Source organism: Aquarana catesbeiana, linkage group LG08, assembly GCF_042186555.1.
Source record: "Aquarana catesbeiana isolate 2022-GZ linkage group LG08, ASM4218655v1, whole genome shotgun sequence".
In the NCBI taxonomy this organism is placed as follows: Eukaryota; Metazoa; Chordata; class Amphibia; order Anura; family Ranidae; genus Aquarana; species Aquarana catesbeiana.
In genome coordinates, this window is record NC_133331.1 from 288,632,985 (window position 1) to 288,653,837 (window position 20,853).

Genomic DNA, 20,853 nt, shown 5'->3' on the forward strand with positions numbered 1-20,853 from the left:
CAGAGTCGCACTCGGATCTGACTCCCAGCTCCAGAGTCGCACTCGGATCTGACTCCCAGCTCCAGAGTCGCACTCAGATCTGACTCCCAGCTCCAGAGTCGCACTCGGATCTGACTCCCAGCTCCTGAGTTGCCCTCAGACCAAGTTGGTACTCAGATCTAACTCCAAGCTCCAGAGTCAACCTCAGACCAAGTTGGTATTCAGATCTGACTCCCAGCTCCAGTCAACCTCAGACCAAGCTGATTCTCAGATCTCTGAGCGCCAGAGTTGCCCCCAGAATCAGCCGATTCTCAAATCCGACTTCCAGCTCCAGAGTCGGCCTCAGACTGAACGATGAATTGTAAAACACATACAGGGACAGTCTTGCCTACATTAAAGAGAACCAGTCCCAGCAGGACCAATTCAAGAATCAGTCTTTAATTATTTTGCTTCAGAGTCGCCTGCAGACCAAGCTGATTCTCAGATCCGACTCCCAGCTCCAGAGTTGCCTATAGACAGAGCCAATTCTCAGATCTCTCTGCCTCAGAGTGGCCCTCAGACCAAGGGGTTTCTCAGATCTGACTCCCAGCTCCAGAGTCGCCTTTAGAGTCTAAAGGTGACTCTGGAGCTGGGAGTCGGACCTGAGAATTAGCTTGGTCTAACGTTTAGACCAAGCTAATCCTCAGATATGACTCCCAGCTCCAGTCAGCCTCAGATGGAGCTGATTCTCAGATCTGACTTCCAGCTCCAGAGTCGGTCTCAGACTGAAAGGATTATAAAACACATACAGGGATGGCTTTACTTACATTAAAGAGAACCAGTCCTGCCAGGGCCAATTCATGAATCAAAAGGTTCCGTCTATAAATATTTTGCTCCAGAGTCGCCTTCAGACCAAGCTGACTCCCAGCTCCAGAGTTGGCCTCAGACTGAAAGAAGGATTATAAAACACATACAGAGATGGCCTTTCTCACATCAAAGAGAACCAATAAACAATACAGAAAGGACTTTGTGCTTAGTGCTAAAATAACAAATAAAGCGGGTAAGCTACACACTAATCCTCTGAATACTCAACTGTGCTCAAAAATGGTGCACTATCCCTTTAAGAAGTGAAAAATATGAAAGCAGCAATGTGCATAAGGTAAATGATGAAACAGAGTGAACAGTCTTTTTAAATAAAGTGCCAAATTCCAAATCCAGTGGCTCAAAAATTCTTGTGATGTCACTGTTGTCCACTTTACGCGTTTCATCATAATCAACGTCGTCAGTGTGCCCTGTCAGTTATAATGAAACACATAGGGAGGAGCCATCGGTGATCACCTAGATGGGATTGTTTTTTTCTCAGCAAAAGTGGAGTTAGGGCGAGTTCACACCACATGCAGTCCAGTGCATTTTTGTTCTGCATCAAACACGCATGGAAAGTAGGTTATATGGTTTCCAATGGCATAGTTCACACCAGTGCGGTCAGTTTCAGGGCTTTTCAGTTCCAGAAAAAAAAGTACAACATGGTGCATTTTCCTGCACTGGAACACAGTAAAATTTAGCAAAAACGCACTAAAAACCACTGGAATGCATCAAAAACGCACTGGATCCTAGTATAGTGGGGGGGGAAGAAAAAACGCACCGGAATGCATCAAAAGCGCCCTAAACGCACATGCAGAAACGCACCCGGAGTGCGATTTTGTGGTGTGAACCAGCCCTTACTCTTTAAATGGACTTTGTTCACTTTATGGTTAATAATTTACCTTTCTGCACGTTACACTTTGCTGTTTTCATGTTTCACTTTTTAAAGGCATTGTTGTATATTAAAGAGAACCGGTCCCGCCAGGGCCGATTCAAGAATGTAAATGCTCGGTCTGTAATTATTTTGCTCCAGAGTCACCTAAAGACAAAGCTCCAGAGTCGATCTCAAAGCAACAGCTTGCGTGTGTCTCATTCACCGCTCCCCACTAGGATAGTACTGCAGCTCCTGATTGAAAGAGTCTCCTCCTACCATTACCACTCTCCGTACCAATGCGTTTCGTCACTGTGGATTAGAGAGCTGCAGAGCTTACATGTAAATTCTGTTCTAATTTTGGGAGATTTGCTTTATGTAGCAGCAGATTTAGGATTTTTTTTTTAACAGAGTGGGGAGTTGTTATATTTATTGTTGGCCAAAACTGACACCCAGCTTCAGAGTTGCCCTCAGACAGAGCTGTTTCTCTGATCCCCCCCCCCCCCCCCAGCTCCAGAGTTACATTTAGACAAAGCTAACTTTTAGATCTGACACCCAGCTCCAGAGTCGCCCCCAAACCAAGCTGATTCTCAGACTCGACTCCCAGCTCCGGAGTCACCCTCAGAATGAGATGTTTCTCAGATCTGACTCCCAGCTCCAGAGTCGCTCTCAGACCAACAGCTTGCCTGTGTCTCGTTCACCGCTCCGCACTAGGATTTTACTGCCGAGGATTGTACTGCTGCACTAGATTGACAGGGGCTTCTCCTGCCATTATTTGTTGGAACTAATGTTAGGAGATAGCGCAGCATAGTAATTTTCAATTGTTTTCACACGCCTTTATGGGACGTGATCAGTGCTAGCAGCTGTCGATCATTATTACCCGTCTAGTATATTTTGTTATCTATATATTTTGTCACTTTTAAAACAAGTAGCTCTCATCCTCATAGTTTGTTTTACATATACATTCTGTTCTAGTTGTGGGAGATTTAATATACAGTATCTCACAAAAGTGAGTACACCCCTCACATTTTTGTAAATATTTTATTATATCTTTTCATGTGACAACACTGAAGAAATGACACTTTGCTCCAATGTAAAGTAGTGAGTGTACAGCTTGTATAACAGTGTAAATTTGCTGTCCCCTCAAAACAACTCAACACACAGCCATTAATGTCTAAACCACTGGCAACAAAAGTGAGTACACAAGTCAAATTGTCAAAATTGGGCCCAAAGTGTCAATATTTTGTGTAGCCACCATTATTTTCCAGCACTGCCTTAACCCTCTTGGGCATGGAGTTCACCAGAGCTTCACAGGTTGCCACTGGAGTCCTCTTCTACTCCTCCATGACGGAGCTGGTGGATGTTAGAGACCTTGCGCTCCTCCACCTTCCGTTTGAGGATGCTGCACAGATGCTCAATAGGGTTTAGGTCTGGAGACATGCTTGGCCAGTCAATCACCTTTACCTCAGCTTCTTTAGCAAGGCAGTGGTCGTCTTGGAGGTGTGTTTGGGGTCGTTATTATGTTGGAATACTGCCCAGAGGCCCAGTCTCCGAAGGGAGGGGATCATGCTCTGCTTCAATATGTCACAGTACATGTTGGCAATTATGGTTCCCTCAATGAACTGTAGCTCCCCAGTGCCGGCAGCACTCATGCAGCCCCAGACCATGACACCCCCACCACCATGCTTGACTGTAGACAAGACACACTTGTCTTTGTATTCCTCACCTGGTTGCCGCCACACACGCTTGACACCATCTGAACCAAATAAGTTTAGCTTGGTCTCATCAGACCACAGGACATGGTTCCAGTAATTCATGTCCTTAGTCTGCCTGTCTTCAGCAAACTGTTGCAGGCTTTCTTGTGCATCATCTATAGAAGAGGCTTCCTTCTGGGATGACAGCCATGCAGACCAATTTGATGCAGTGTGCGGCGTATGGTCTGAGCACTGACAGGCTGACAACCCACCCCTTCAACCTCTGCAGCAATGCTGGCAGCACTCATACGTCTATTTCCCAAAGACAACCTCTGGATATGACGCTGAGCACGTGCACTCAACTTCTTTGGCCGACCATGGTGAGGCCTGTTCTGAGTGGAACCTGTCCTGTTAAACCGCTGTATGGTCTTGGCCACCATGCTGCAGCTCAGTTTCAGGGTATTGGCAATCTTCTTGTAGCCTTGGCCATCTTTATGTTGAGCAACAATTCTTTTTTTTAGATCCTCAAAGAGTTCTTTGCTATGAGGTGCCATATTGAACTTCCAGTGACCAGTATGAGAGAGTGAGAGCGATAACACCAAATTTAACACACCTGCTCCCCATTCACACCTGAGACCTTGTAACACTAGCGAGTCACATGACACCTCGGGGAGGGAAAATGGCTAATTGGGCCCAATTTGGACATTTTCACCTAGGGATGTACTCACTTTTGTTGCCAGAGGTTTAGCCATGAATAGCTGCGTGTTGCGTTATTTTGAGGGGACAGCAAATTTACACTGGTATACAAGCTGTACACTCACTTTACATTGTAGGAAAGTGTCATTTCTTCAGTGTTGTCACATGAAAAGATAGAATAAAATATTTACAAAAATGTGAGGGGTGTACTCACTTTTGTGAGATACTGTATGTAGCAGCAGATTTGGGATTTTTCTAACAGAGAGTGTGAAGTCATTATATTTATTGTTGGCCAGATCTGACACACAGGTCCAGATTCAAACTCTGACCAAACTAAATATCAGATCTGACAACCAGTTCCAGAGTCAGCCTCAGACCGAGCTGATTCTCAGATCCGACTCCCAGCTCCAGAGTTGGCCTCAGACCAAGCTGATTCCCAGATCCAACTCCCAGCTCCAGTCAGCCTCAGACCGAGCTCATCCTCAAATCTGATTCCCAGCTCCAGAGTTGCCCTCAGACAGAGCCGATTCTCAGATTTCTCAGCTTCAGAGTCGCCCAGACCAAGGGGTTTCTCAGATCCGACTCCCAGCTCCAGAGACGCCTTTAGAGTCAAAAGGCGACTCTGAAACTGGAAGTCAGACCTAAAAATCAGCTTCTCAGATCCGTCTTTCAGCTGCAGAATCGGTCTCAGACCGAGCCGATTTTCAGATCTGACTCCCAGCTCCAGAGTCAGTTTCTTATTTACATTAAAGAGAACAAGTCCTGCCAGGGCCAATTCAAGATTTAAAAGGTTCCATCTATAATTATTTTGTTCCAGAGTCGCCTTCAGACAAAGCTGACTCCCAGGTCCAGAGTCGGCCTCAGACTGAAAGAAGGATTATAAAACACATACAGAGATGGCCTTTCTCACATCAAAGAGAACCAATAAACAATCTAGAAAGGACTTTATGCTAAAATAACAAATAAAGCAGTGATCTGCACGCTAATCCTCCGAATACTCAACTGAGCTCAAATATACAAAAATAGTGGGCTATCCCTTTAAGAAGTAAAAAAAATGAAAGCAGCAAAGTGCAATGCGCATAAGGTAAATGATAAAACAAAGTGAACAAAGTCTGTTTAAATACAGTGACAAAGTCCAAACCCAGTGTCTCAAAAATTCTTGTCATGTCACCACTGGCTCCTCCCTACGCGTTTTATCATTATCAACGTAGTCAGGGTCCCCGATGATGGCGATATGATGAAACGCGTAGGAGAGAGCCATCAGTGATCACCTAGATGGGATTGTTTTTTTTCTCAGCAAAAGTGGACTTACTCTTTAAATGGTCTTTGTTCACTTTATGGTTAATAATTTACCTTTCTGCATGCTGCACTTTGCTGTGTTCATATGTTTCACTTCTTAAAGGGATAGCGTACAATTGTTGTATATTAAAGAGAACCAGTCCAGCCACGGCCGATTTAAGAATGTAAATGCTTGGTCTGTAAATATTTTGCTCTGGAGTCACCTAAAGACAAAGCTGATTCTTAGATTTGACTCCCAGCTCCAGAGTCACCCTCAGACCGGGCTGATTCTCTGATCTGCCCCCCCCCCCCCCCCCAGTTCCAGAGTTACCTTTAGACAAAGCTGATTTTTAGATCTGACTCCCAGCTCGAGTCGCCCTAAAACCAAGCCGATTCTCAGATCCGACTCCCAACTCCAGAGTCACTCTCAGACTAAGCGGATACTCAGATCTCACTTCCAGCTCCAGTCAGTCTCAGATCAACATCTTGCCTCTGCATCATTCACTGCTCCGCACTAGGATTGTACTGTAGCTCCAGATTGACAGGGTTTCCTCCTGCCAGTACCACTCTCCGCCCCAACATGTTTTGTCGCTGTGGATTAGAGAGCTGCAGAGCTCACATATAAATTTTGCTCTAATTTTGGGAGATTTGATATATGTAGCAGTAGATTTGGGATTTTTTTTAAAAGAGTGCGGAGTTGATATATTTATTGTTGGCCAGAGTTACATTTAGACAAAGCTTATTTTTAGATCTGACGTCCAGCTCCAGTCGCCCTCAAATCATGCCGATTCTCAGATCAGACACCCAGCTCCAGAGTCACCCTCAAATGAGCCGTTTCTCAGATCTGACTCCCAGCTCCACAGTCACTCTTAGACCAACAGCTTGCCTATGTCTCGTTCACCGCTCCGCACTAGGATTTTTTTATTTTTTAACAAAGACCGCACTAGGATTTTACTGCCGACTATTGTACTATCGCACCAGATTGACAGAGGCTCCTCCTGCCATTACCACACCCCCCCCCCGGCATGTTTTGTCACTGTGGATTTGAGGGCTGCAGAGCTTACATATAAATTCTGTTTGTAATTTTGGGAGATCTAATACATGTATCAGCAGATTTGGGATTTATTTATTTTTCTAACAGAGAATGGGGAGTTGTTACATTTATTGTTGGCCAGATCTGACACCCAGGTCCAGATTCAATCCCCGACCAAACTGAATATCAGATCTGATGCCCAGCTCCAGAGTCAGCCTCAGACCAAGCTGATTCTCAGATCTGACTCGCAGCTCTAGAGTCGGCCTCAGACTGAGCTTATCCTCAGATCTGACTCCCAGCTCCAGAGTCGGCCTCAGAACGAGTTGATTCTCAGCTCCGACTCCCAGTTCCATAGTTGGCCTCCGGCCGAACTGATTCTCAGATCCAACTTCCAGCTCCAGAGTCGGCCTCAGACCAAGCTCATCTTCAGATCTGACTCCCAAGCTCCAGAGTCGGCCTCAGATCGAGCTCATGCTCAGATCTGACTCCCAGCTCCAGAGTTGCTCTCAGGCCGATCTCATCCTCAAATCTGACTCCCAGCTATAGAGTTGCCCTCAGACAGAGCTGATTCTCAGATCTCTCCGCTTCAGTCGCCCTCAGACCAAGGAGTTTCTCAGGTCCGACTCCCGGCTATAGAGTCGCCTTTAGAGAGTCTAAAGGCGACTCTGAAACTGGAAGTCAGACCTAAAAATCAGCTTGGTCTAAAGTTTAGACCAAGCTGATTCTCAGATCCAACTTCCAGCTCCAGAGTCGGTCTCAGATCGCGCCGATTCTCAGATCGGACTTCCAGCTCCAGAGTCAACCTCAGACTGAGCTGATTCTCTGATCTGACTCCCAGCTCCAGTCAGCTTCAGACTGAGAGAAGGATTATAAAACACATACAGGGATGGCCTTATATTAAAGAGAACCAGTCCTGCCAGGGCAAATTCAAAAATCAAAAGGTTCCGTCTATAAATATTTTGCTCTAGAGTCGCCTTCAGACAAAGCTGACTGCCAGCTCCAGAGTCGGCCTTAGACTGAAAGAAGGATTATATGTCGTTTATGGTGAAACGCGTAGGCAGGAGCCATTGGTGTTCACCTAGATGGGATTGTTTTTTTCCCAGCAAAAGTGGAGTTACTCTTTAAATGGACTTTGTTCACTTTACGTTTAATAATTTACCTTCTGCATGTTGCACTTTGCCGTTTTCATTTTTCACTTCTTAAAGGGATAGTGCACCATTATTGTATATTAAAGACAATCAGTCCCGCCAGGGCCGATTCAAGAATGTAAATACTCAGTCTGTAATTATTTTGCTCCAGAGTCACCTAAAGACAAAGCTGATTCTTAGATCTGACTCCCAACTCCAGAGTCGCTCTCAGATTGAGCCGTTTCTCAGATCTGACTCCCAACTCCAGAGTAGCTCTCAGACCGACAGCTTGCCTGTGTCTCATTCACTGCTCCACACTAGGATTGTACTGCCACTCCAGATTGAGAGAGGCTCCTCCTGCTATTACCACTCTCCACCCCAACGCGCTTTATCACTGTAGATTAGATAGCTGCAGAGCTTACATATAAATTCTGTTCTAATTTTTGGAGACCAGCAGATTTGAGATTTTTTTTTAACAGAGAGTGGGGAGTTGTTATATTTATTGTTGACTAGATCTGACACCCAGCTCCAGAGTTGCCCTCAGACAGAGCTGTTTCTCTGATCTGCCCCCCCCCAGCTCCAGAGTCACATTTAGACAAAGCTACTTTTTAGATCTGACACCCAGCTCCAGAGTCGCCCTCAAACCAAGCCGATTCTCAGATCCGACTCCCAGCTCCAGAGTCACCGACAGACCAACAGCTTGCCTGTGTCTTGTTCACCGCTCCGCAGTAGGATTGTACTGCTGCACCACATTGACAGAGGCTTCTCCTGCCATTACCACTATCCGTCCCAGCACGTTTCGTCACTGTGGATTAAAGAGCAGCAGAGCTTACATATACAAACTGATTATCAGATCTGACACCCAGCTCCATGGTCAACCTCCGACTGAACTGATTATCAGATCGGACGCCCAGCTCCAGATTCAACCTCTGACTGAACTGATTATCAGATCTGACGCCCAGCGCCAGAGTCAACCTTTGACCAAACGGATTGTCAGATCTGATGCCCAGCTCCATGGTCAACCTCTGACCCAACTGATTGTCAGACTTGACGCCCATCTCCAGAGTTAACCTCGGACCAATTGATTTTCAGATCTGACGCCCAGCTCCAGAGTCAACCGTTGACTGAACTGATTGTCAGTTCTGATGCCCAGCTCCAGAGTCACCCTCCGACCCAACTGATTGTCAGATCTGACGCCCTGCTCCAGAATCTACCTTTGACCGAACCAATTATCAGAGCTTAAACTCAGCTCCAGAGTCAACCGTTGATCGAACTGATTGCCATATATGACGCCCAGCTTCAGAGTCAACCTTTGACCGAACTGACTGTCAGATCTGACGCCCAACTCCAGGGTCAACCTCCGAACAAGCGGATTATCAGATCTGACGCCCAGCTCCAGAATCAACCCCCAACCCAACTGATTGTCAGATTTGACACCTAGTTTCAGAATCAACCTCCAACTCAACTAAATGTCAGATCTGATGCCCAACTCCAGAGTCAAACTTCAAACGAACTGATAGTCAGATCTGACACCCAGCTCCAGAGTCACCTTTAAATAAAGCTTATTTTCAGATCTGACTCCCAGCTCCAGAGTTGTTCTTACAGGAAGCTAACTCTCAGATTAGATTTCCCGCGTCTCAGCACCCCCTGCAAAAGCTGATTCTCAGCTCTGATGTCCAGCTCCAAACTTATCCTCAAAGCTGGTTCTCAGATCTTATTTCTGGTTACTAAGTCACTTTTAGATGAAGCTGATTCTTAGATCGGACTCCTAGCTCCAGAGTCAACCACAACAAATCTGCTTTTTAATACGGACACCTAGCTACAGAGTTTACCTTTCGTTGAATCTGATTGTTTTTAGCTCTAACTCCCAGCTTCAGAGGCAAAGTTCTCAGATTAGACTCCCAGCTCCTGAGCATCCCTCAGAAAAAGATGTTTCTCAGCTCTGACTTCCAGCTCCAGAGTTATTCTCAAACAAAGCTGGTTCTTAGATCTGACTTTCAGCTCCAGTCAGCCTCTGACCAAGTTGATTTTCAGATCTGATTTCCAGCCCCGGAGCCACTTTTAGACAAAACTGACTCGGTCATCTGATTCCCAACTCCAGAGTATCCTTCAAGTAAAGCTGCTTCAGAGGAAGTAAAGGCAAAATCTTTCTTTTAATATCATGTTTAATGTTCAGATTATTGCATAAGCCCAGCCATGGCTGGTTCTCTGTAACAAATAAAACTGGCAGTGCCGATTGTCACGTGTCCTTGCCCACATGGATTCTCTCATGTTGGGCAAGGTAGGCCTTGCACAGGAAACGCTTTCCGCACGTGGGGCAGGCGAAGGGCCGGTCGCCGGCATGGATCTTCTCGTGACGAACCAGGTCTGACTTCTGCGTAAAACGCTTATCGCACTGCAAGCAGGAGTACGGCTTCTCCCCGGAGTGGGAGCGCTGGTGTATGACCAGGTGGCTGTTGCTGATGAAGCTTTTGCCGCATTGGACGCAGCTGAATGGTTTCTCCCCGGTGTGGACGATGTGATGCTTGGCCAGGTGCGACTTCTGCGTGAAGCGCTTGTCACACAGCGGGCATCCAAACGGTTTCTCCCCTGTGTGCACCCGCACGTGCGCCACCAGCCGGGCGTTGTTGCTGAAGCACTTGCCACACTCCGAGCAGCCGAAACGTTTCTCCCCGGTGTGGACGATCTGGTGGATGACGAGGTGGGACTTCTGCGTGAAGGACTTGCCGCACAGGTCGCACACGAATGGTTTGTGGCCTGTGTGAGTCTTCTGGTGCTTGAAGAGGTTGGAGCTCTGGTTGAACTGCTTTCCGCACTCACCACAGCAGTATGGCCGCTCGCCCGTGTGGCTCCGCTGGTGCTTCACCAGGTACGAGTTGCAGGAGAAGCTCTTGCCACACTCGGAGCACTCAAAGGGCTTCTCGCCCGAGTGGATCCGCCGGTGGATGATGAAGTGGGAGAGGCGGGTGAAGGCCTTGCCGCAGTCCTGACAAATGTACTGCCTGCGGCTGCATGGCAAGCCGGCTTGTTCTGCCTGGGGACTCAGGGGCATATCACACACTTGGTAGTCTGAAAAGAGTCAGAGAATTTAGAATTTAGTATAAGCTTTGCATTACATATTGTTTTATCCTTTTCATGAGCAGGCCATATTTTGCTATTCAGCACTGTGCTACTTTAACTCACAATTGCGCGGTCATGCAACATTGTACCCAAATGAAATTGATATCATTTTTTTTCACACAAATAGAGCTTTCTTTTAGTGGTATTTGATCACCACTGCGTTTGTTATTTTTTTACTATATAAATGAAAAAAAGACCCGTAATTTTGAAAAAACGCCAATATTTTCTACAATTATAAAACAAATCCAATAAAAAAAATAAGAAAAAAATCTATTTTTTTCATAAATTGAGGCCAAAGGTATTCTACTACATGTCTTTGGTTAAAAAAAAAAGAAAAAAAAAAAACCTAAAAAGTGTAAATAAATTGGATTTTGTGAAAGTTATATTGCCTACAAACTAGTGGTGCACCAAAATGAAAATTCCAGGTGCTGAATATGAAACCAAATATTCTGGATGCACTTGGCTGAACAGCAATACCAAAATAGACAGTTAAAAAATAATAATATATACACACACACAGTACATTGATTGAGATAGATTTTATATATATCTATACATATATATATCTATACATATATATATATGTATAGATGTATAGATATATATATATATATATATATATATATATATATATATATATATATATATATATATATAAAAAGAGTACACCCCTCACATTAATGAACATATAAATATTTTATTCTATCTTTTCATGTGACAACACTGAAGAAATGACACTTTGCTACAATGTAAAGTAGTGAGTGTACAGCTTGTATAACAGTGTAAATTTGCTGTCCCCTCAAAATAACTTAACACACAGCCATTAATGTCTAAACCACTGGCAACAAAAGTGAGTACACCCCTAGGTGAAAATGTCCAAATTGGGCCCAATTAGCTATTTTCCCTCCCCAGTGTCATGTGACTTGTTAGTGTTACAAGGTCTCAGGTGTGAATGGGGAGCAGGTGTGTGAAATTTGGTTTTGGTTCACTCTCACTCTCTCATACTGGTCACTGAAAGTTCAACATGACACCTCATGACAAAGAACTCTCCGAGGATCTAAAAAAAAGAATTGTTGCTCTACATAAAGATGTCCTAGGCTATAAGAAGATTGCCAAGACCCTGAAACTGAGCTGCAGCACGGTGGCCAAGACCATACAGCGGTTTAACAGGACAGGTTCCATTCAGAACAGGCCTCGCCATGGTCGACCAAAGAGGTTGAGTGCACGGGCTCAGCGTCGTATCCAAAGGTTGTCTTTGGTATTAGATGTATGAGTGCTGCAGAGGTTGAAGGGGTGGGGGGTCAGCCTGTCAGTGCTCAGACCACACGCCGCACACTGCGGAGGAAGGAAGCCTCTTCTAAAGATGATAAACAAGAAAGCCCACAAACAGTTTGCTGAAGACAAACAGACTAAGGACATGGATTACTGGAACCATGTCCTGTGGTCTGATGAGACCAAGATAAACTTATTTGGTTCAGATGGTGTCAAGTGTCTGTGGTGGCAACCAGGTGATGAGTACAAAGACAAGTGTGTCTTGCCTACAGTCAAGCCTGGTGGGAGTGTCATGGTCTGGGGCTGCATGGGTGCTGCCGGTACTGGGGAGCTACAGTTCATTGAGGGAACCATGAATGCCAACATGTACTGTGACATACTGAAGCAGAGCATGATCCCCCTCCCTTCGGAGACTGGGCCGCAGGGCAGTATTCCAACATGATAAGAACGCCAAACACACCTCCAAGATTACCACTGTCTTGCTAAAAAGAAGCTGAGGGTAAAGGTGATGGACTGGCCAAGAATGTTTCCAGACATAAACCCTATTGAGCATCTGTGGGGCATCCTCAAACAGAAGGTGGAGGAGCTCAAGGTCTCTAACATCCACCAGCTCTGTGATGTCATCATGGAGGAGTGGAAGAGGACTTCAGTGGCAACCTGTGAAGCTCTGGTGAACTCCATGCCCAAGAGGGTTAAGGCAGTGCTGGAAAATAATGGTGGCCACACAAAATATTGACACTTTGGGCCCAATTTGGACATTTTCACCTAGGGGTGTACTCAATTTTGTTGCCAGCGGTTTAGACATTAATGTCTGTGTGTTGAGTTATTTTGAGGGGACAGCAAATTTACACTGTTATACAAGCTGTACACTCACTACTTTACATTGTAGCAAAGTGTCATTTCTTCAGTGTTGTCACATGAAAAGATAGAATAAAATATTTACAAAAATGTGAGGGGTGTACTCACTTTTGTGAATATATATATATATATATATATATATATATATATATATATATATATATATATATATATATATATATATATATATATATATATATATCTATCTCTATCTATATATATAAAAATGATAAATGATACAAATTACAGCTGCAAGTCTTTTTGGGGATGTCTCTACCAGCTTTGCACATCTAGAGAGGGACATTTTTGCCCATTCTTCTTTACAAAATAGCTCAAGCTCTGTCAGATTGGATGGAGAGCGTCTGTGAACAGCAATTTTCAAGTCTTGCCACAGATTCTCAATTGGATTTAGGTCTGGACCATTCTAACACATGAATATGCTTTGATCTAAACCATTCCATTGTAGCTCTGGCTGTATGTTTAGGGTCGTTGTCCTACTAAAAGGTGAACCTCCACCTCAGTCCCAGGTCTTTTGCAGACTCCAACAAGTTTTCTTCTAAGATTGCCCTGTATTTGGCTCCATCCATCTTCCCCTCAACTCTGACCAGCTTCCCTGTCCCTGCTGAAGAAAAGCATCCCCACAACACGATGCTTCCACCACCATGTTTCACGGTGGGGATGGTGTGTTCAGGGTGATGTCACACATAGCGTTTTGCTTTTAGGCCAAAAAGTTCAATTTTGGTCTCATCTGACCAGAGCACCTTCACCCACACGTTTGCTGTGTCCAACTCATGGCTTCTCACAAACTGCAAATGGACTTCTTATGGCTTTCTTTCAACCATGTCTTTCTTCTTGCCACTCTTCTATAAAGGTCAGATTTGTGGAGAGCACAACTAATAGTTTTCCTGTGGACAGATTCTCCCACCTGAGCTGTGGATCACTGCAGCTCCTCCAGAGTTATCATGGGCCTCTTGGCTGCTTCTCTGATGAATGTTCTCCTTGCCCGGCCTGTCAGTTTAGGTGGACGGCCATGTGTTGGTAGGTTTGCAGTTGTGCCATACTCTTTCCATTTTCAAATGATGGATTGAACAGAGCTCCGTGAGATGTTCACAGCTTGGGATATTTTTTTATAACCCGACCCTGCTTTAATCTTCTCCACAACTTTATCCTTGACCTGTCTGGTGTGTTCCTTGGTCTTCATGATGCTGTTTGTTCACTAAAGTTCTCTAACAAACCTCTGAGGGCTTCACAGAACAGCCGTATTTATAGGATATATCTGAACCATAAAGTGCTGCTGGCAACTGTGGAATGTGTGAATTACAGATTTCCTTAAACAATTACAGGTGAAAAAAAAGACATCAAATCACAGACATTGATTTTGAAGGTAGTTTTCACTTTCTACTCACTGGAAGCAATCTCTACGGGGATTTCCTCCTCTTTGATCCTGTCTGGGTAAGCCTCGTCTATGTACCCATCCTCCTCTGTTTTTGGCACAACTATAATGTTCAGACCGTCCTCCAGCTTGACAAAACAAAAATACATAAAAGGGAGATGATCTATTTACTGTGCAGAATCTCCAAAGCAATTACTGTAAATAAACTCTACTACTCTTACCGTAGAGAATCACTACAGTTGTTAGTGTAGATCATCTGCTACCATAGAGAATCTTTAAGGATATTGCTGTACATAACCTCACAGTCTCCAAAGCGTTTACTGTGCGTAATCTCCCCGTCTTTTGCTGTTGAGGATCTCCAAACCTGTCACCATATCTTGAAAGCTTTTATTTTAAGGTGCCTCCACTACTTTTACTACAAAGAATCCAAAGCTATTACTCCTATCCCTACTGCTTTTTCAGTAGAGGATCATTACAGAAAATAATCCACTCTACTTTTACAGTAGATCTTCTCCAGAGCTTTTACCGTATATAACCTCCACCACATAAACATTAGAGTATCCAACGGTTTTACTGTAGAGAAACTCCACAGATATTACTGTAGATCAATTTCTTTATTTTTACTATAGAGATTCTCCAAAACTATTACTATGCACGGGAAAAAGATAGGTATAGACCGGAGAACACTCCAGCAACCTAAAGGAGGGCGGATTATAATGGTCAAAGCAAGGGAGACAAATCTTTAAAAAATAATATTATTCTTTTTTATACAAATGTTAAAACAGAAAGATTAGACAGTAAAAGTTCCAAATGTCTTGTCCAAAAGATTTTGTGGGGCAGGACAATTGATAAAAATGCACTCATTCATATGTATACATACTGTATAGGTATAGTTGCATGTAGCATGTATCTTGTAGCCTGCTGTCTGTATGGTCAACGTGTTTCGCTGGGAAGGCTTCCTCAGGACTCAGATCTAGACACGGATCTAGAGTTTTGATGGGCATGTCAGGGTGGTACATTGAGTGTCTGTCCAAAATCCACAATAGTATTATAGTACCAGGGTTAGAGGGAGTACATGTAGTCAGGATATCCTGATGCTTATCAAAAACTCTAGGATTTCTAAGTTATACAAATCAGATGTCCAGGCCCACTCTATAGTCCCGTCTTATTTTGGCTTTACACTTGTATGGTATATGTGTTTAATATCTAGATCTTTTTTGTCTGCCCGTCTCTACCTATAGTTTGTTGAGGGGGTTTGCCCGTTTTTGGTGTCCTGTTCCTGCTCCAGACGCGTTTTGGAGGAAGATTTGGCTGCTGCGCCTTTTGTTATGGATACACAGATCTAGACTTGTAAGTGTATATCTAAGTATGTAGTATTGTGAATATTGTATCCTACTGGTATACTAATGTTGTATTAGTACACCAGTAGGTATATTGTACTAGGAAGCTTGCTACTCTCCTGTCTGTGTCCTGAGGAAGCCTTCCCGGTGAAACGCGTTGACGATACAGACAGCAGACTACAAGATACACATTACCCAACTATACCTAAATGTATACATATGAATGAGTGCATTTTTATGAATTGTCTCGCTCCACAAAATCTTTTGGGCAAAATATTTGGAACTTTTACTGTCTAATCTTTCTGTTTTAACTCTCTAAATCTAAGTTTCCATAACTTACCGGAAATCCCTGAAAAGTGTTTTCTTCCTTAATATGGGGTAAATATTCAGGAGTGGGACATCGCTCTGGCATGGTTCCATATTCCTGTTCAACTGTTGGAAAGACACTATGACCAGAGAAGTCCGGCTACAGATCCCGCACCCTCCCTTACAAGAAATAAAAGTCTCCTCTTACCCGGTGATGTGAGGGGCGGCTGATTCTCCATCATGACATCCTTGTAGAGATCCTTGTGTCCTTCTAAATACTCCCACTCCTCCATGGAGAAATAGACGGTGACATCCTGACACCTTATAGGAACCTGACACACACAATGATACAGTCACCATCCAGACACATCCCTTGTCTGTTACTGGATAATGTCCCAGAATTCCCGGCACCGCTCACCTCTCCTGTCAGCAGCTCAATGATCTTCTGGGTGACTTCTAGGATCTTCGTGTCGTTGTTCCTCCCAAATATCAGGGGGTAAGGTGGAGGATTGCAGGGCTTCTTCTTTATGGGTCCATAATCCTAATAAAGGAGTTATAATATATATCACAAAGGCATTGCTACCTGACATTTGAGAGGAGAAAAGAGAGTGGAGATCGGGAGAGAGGAGAAAAAAAGAGAGAAAGAGGAAATGGAGAGGAGGAGGTGAAGGAGGAGGAGGAGGAGGAGGAGGAGGAAGTGGAGGAATTGAGGAGGGGGAGGAGGAAATGGAGAGGAGGAGGAAAGAAGGAAGGAAGGAAGAAAGAAGAAGGAAGGAAGGAAGAAAGAAGAAGGAAGGAAGGAAGGAAGAAAGAAGAAGGAAGGAAGGAAGGAAGAAAGAAGAAGGAAGGAAGGAAGGAAGAAAGAAGAAGGAAGGAAGGAAGAAAGAAGAAGGAAGGAAGGAAGGAAGAAAGGAAGGAAGGAAGGAAGGAAGGAAGGAAGGAAGGAAGGAAGGAAGGAAGGAAGGAAGGAAGGAAGGAAGGAAGGAAGGAAGGAAGGAAGGAAGGAAGGAAGGAAGGAAGGAAGGAAGAAGAAAAAGAAGAAATGAGAGAGGTGGAGAGAAGAAAAGAGAGGATAGAGGGGGCAGAAGAAAAGAGAGGAGAGAGAGAAGAAAAGAGAAGAGAGAGGGAGCAGAGAAAAGAGAGGGACAGGGAGAGAAAAGACAGAGGCGAGAGGAAGAGAGGAGAAAGATGAGGGAAGAAAGGAGAGAAGAACAGAGGGAGGGAGAGAGAAGAGAAGAGAAAGAAGAAAGAAGGGAGGAGAGATAAGAGAGGAAATAGAAGAAAAGAAAAGAGAAAGGGGGAGAGAAGAAAGGATAGAGAAGAGAGGAGAAGAAAAGAGAAGAAAAGAGAGAGGGGGAAAGAAGATCATAGAGTGGAGTGAAGAACAGAGAGAGGATGGAGAAGAAGGGGAGAGAGGAGAAAAGAGAGAGGGGAAAGAAGAGAGGAAAAGAAGAAAAGAGAGGGAGAGAGGAGAAAAGACAGAGGAGAGAGGATAAAGATGAGAAAAGAGAGGAGAAAGAAGAGAGGAGAAAGAAGAGAGGAGAAAGAAGAGAGGAGAAAGAAGAGAAAAAAAGAGGAGAGGGGGGGAGAAGAAAGGAGAGAGGAGTGAGGATAAACATGATAAAGATGAGAGAAGAGAGGAGGCGAGAAGAAAAGAGAGAGGAAAGAAAATAGAGGGAGAGAGGAGAAAGAAAAGATAAGAGAGGAAATTAAAGAGAAGAAAGGAGAGAGGGGGAGAAAAGAAAGGAGAGAAGAAGGAGAAAAGAAAGGAGAGAGGAGGGAGAAAAGAAAGGAGAGAGGAGGGAGAAAAGAAAGGAGAGAGGAGGGAGAAAAGACAGGAGAGAGGAAGGAGAAAAGAAAGGAGAGAAGAAGGAGAAAAGAAAGGAGAGAGGAGGGAGAAAAGAAAGGAGAGAGGAGGGAGAAAAGAAAGGAGAGAGGAGGGAGAAAAGACAGGAGAGAGGAGGGAGAAAAGACAGGAGAGAGGAGGGAGAAAAGACAGGAGAGAGGAGGGAGAAAAGACAGGAGAGAGGAGGGAGAAAAGACAGGAGAGAGGAGGGAGAAAAGAAAGGAGAGAGGAGGGAGAAAAGAAAGGAGAGAGGAGGGAGAAAAGAAATGAGAGAGGGGGAGAGAAGAAAATTATAGAGAGAGAGGGGGAGAGAAGAAAAGAGAGAAAAAGAACGGGGAAAAGAGGGAGAAGAGAGGAGAGAGGGAGAGATGAGACAAGGGAGGGGTGAAAAAAGAGAGGAGAGAAGAAAGGAGAGAAGAAGGGGAGAGGAGAAAATAAAGGAGAGAGGGGGAGAGAAGAAAAAGGAGAGAGAGGAAAATAAAGGAGAGAGGGGGGAGAGAAGAAAAAGGAAAGAGGGAAGTGGGGAAAAGAGAGAGAAGAAAGAGGGAAGTGGGGAAAAGAGAAAGAAGAAAGGAGAGAGGAGACAAGGAGTGGAGAAAAGAAAAGAGAGGAGAAAAAAAAAAAAAAAAAGAGGAGAGAAGAAAAGAGAAGAGAGAAGAAAAGAGAACGGAGAAGAAGGGGAGAGGGAGAGAGAAGAAAAGAGAGATGGGAAAGGGAAAGAGGAGGAGAGAGAGAAAACAGGAGAGGAGAGAAGAAGAGAAGAGAGAGGGAAAGAAGAGAGAAGAAAGGAGAGAGGGGGAGAGAAGAAAATAGAGAGGAGAGAGGGAAAGAGGAGGAGAGAGAGAAAACAGGAGAGGAGAGAAGAGGAGAAGAAAGAGGGAAAGAAGAGAGAGAAGAGATGTTATATGAGCCATGTGGATGTGATGTAGGCTGAACTCGCACTGACTTGCAGTAAAATGCAGGATAATAACATTTCCATCCATGTGATGCACACTGTAAAGCGATCGGGCAGCTCTCCTCTCCTGTGTGAATTCACATTGACCTGCACTGTAGCAGACTTGTATAATGTAGGTGAATGGACGGACACAACAATTGTTTTCTATGTGTTCTGCACTGTAATGAAGCTCAGGTCAGCGCAGTGTTGTGGAGAGAAGAGGACACATAGAAACCAATAGAAAAGATGAAGTGACTTCTGCCTGAAATATGAATTAAGTGGAAGGAAATGGATTTTCCTTCGTGAATTCGGTAATAAGATCACCTCGGCGTCCTTCAGACTCATTTCTAGGTGACCTTTGAACTTGTTTTTCCTCCAATGATCTGCCGGTCATTCACATCTGGCCTCTTTGTTGACGTGTGAATGACCCCCAGCTTATTTCTGTCCTAAATATAACGGGAGTTTTTCATGTTTCACCTCTTGAAGACTCGCCCTTTTTCTGACAGTTGTTGTTTACATGTAAAATTCTGTATATTTTTGCTAGAAAACTACTTAGAACGTTATATATATCATTTTTTAAGCAGAGGCCCTAGAGAATAAAATGGTGGGTGTTGCAATTTTTTTTTATGTTGCACAATATTTACGCAAAAGTTTTTCAAATTACATTTTTTTGGGAAAAAAAAAAAAAAACACTTTCATGAATATAAATGCACAAACACAATATAATACCCAATTGTTTTGTAAAATATAAAAGATGATGTAACACCGAGTATATAGATACCCAACATGTCACGCTTTAAAACTGCGCACACTCGTGGAACGGCAACAAACAACGTACATTATATAATACATAGGCCACGCTTTAAAAGCCTTTACAGCTTATCACTTTAGATGTACACGGGAGGTCTGGAGCTCGAATTATTGTTCTCAATCTGACGATCGCGGGGATATCTCACATGTGTGGTGGCTGATTACATACCGAGGTGGGACTGAAGCGTGCGCTCACCTTTCCTCACAAGCACCAGAGGGCTTTAAACATTTTTTTCAATTGACTTTACTATTTATTTTATTTTTACATTGTAACTTTACATTTTTGTGATCACTTTTATTGTTATAACAAGCAATGTAAACATCCCATGTGATAAAAATAGGCAGTGAGAGGTCCCCTTTACTGAGACATCTGGGGGAGGGGTCTATTAGATTCCACAACTCTCCTGTGTGCTTAAAATCTTTGGATCACAACTGGAACCATCCAATGCATTCTTCAAACCAGTAATGGTTTGTTTACAACCGAATGATGTCATGTGATCTCCCAGAATCCTCCTCACCTCTCCGGTCAGCTCTGTGTTTTATTAATAGAGATAAGAGTGATGTCATGTGACCTCCCAGAATCCTCCTCACCTCTCCGGTCAGCTCTGTGTTTTATTAATAGAGATAAGAGTGATGTCATGTGACCTCCCAGAATCCTCCTCACCTCTCTGGTCAGGTCTGTGTTTTATTAATAGAGATAAGAGTGATGTCATGTGACCTCCCAGAATCCTCCTCACCTCTCCGGTCAGCAGGTAGATGATCTCCAGGGTGAGGCTCAGTATTTGTTCGGTCAGGTGACTCTGATCGTTCTCCATCCTGTCCCTCTATGGAGAGTTAGCGGGGGCGGGGGGGGCGGCTCCTGTAAATATATAATCATCATCCTATAGGTTATCAATCCGCTGCGTACGCACATCACCTTCTATGATAAATGACATTCCTGAATTCCTCAAAGCTCATCATACTCCGAGCTGCAGAACACAGCACACTGGGGGGGAAGATATTTTGGAGCGCACTGGGGGGGGGGGGATATTTTGGAGCGCACTGGGGGGGGGATATTTTGGAGCGCACTGGGGGGGGGAGATATTTTGGAGCGCACTGGGGGGGGGGAGATATTTTGGAGCGCACTGGGGGGGGGGGGGGGGGATATTTTGGAGCGCACCAGGGGAAGATATTTTGGAGCACAGTAGGGGAAGGTATTTTGGGGGAGCACTGGGGGAATATATTTAGGAGCACACTGGGGGGGGGGAGATATTTAGGAGCACACTGGGGGGGGAAGATATTTAGGAGCACACTGGGGGGGGGAGATAATTCGGAGCACACTGGGGGGGGGAGATATTTAGGAGCACACTGGGGGGGAAGATATTTCGAAGCACACTGGGGGGGGGAAGATATTTCGAAGCACACTGGGGGGGGGGGAAGATATTTCGAAGCACACTGGGGGGGGAGATATTTCGAA

General features: G+C 44.4%; 1 protein-coding gene across 1 annotated transcript in view; it reads right to left on the bottom strand.

The window, feature by feature from the left end:
• Window positions 1–20,853, bottom strand: part of LOC141106780 (uncharacterized) — a 111,245-nt gene that overhangs the window by 88,576 nt on the left and 1,816 nt on the right. The window contains exons 2-3 of the mRNA XM_073597708.1: window positions 20,135–20,256; window positions 16,226–16,348 (exon numbers count right to left, since the gene is read on the bottom strand). Coding sequence (XP_073453809.1) covers window positions 16,226–16,348; window positions 20,135–20,212 — 201 coding nt within the window. The 5' untranslated portion in view covers window positions 20,213–20,256. The remainder of the gene's footprint in view (window positions 1–16,225; window positions 16,349–20,134; window positions 20,257–20,853) is intronic.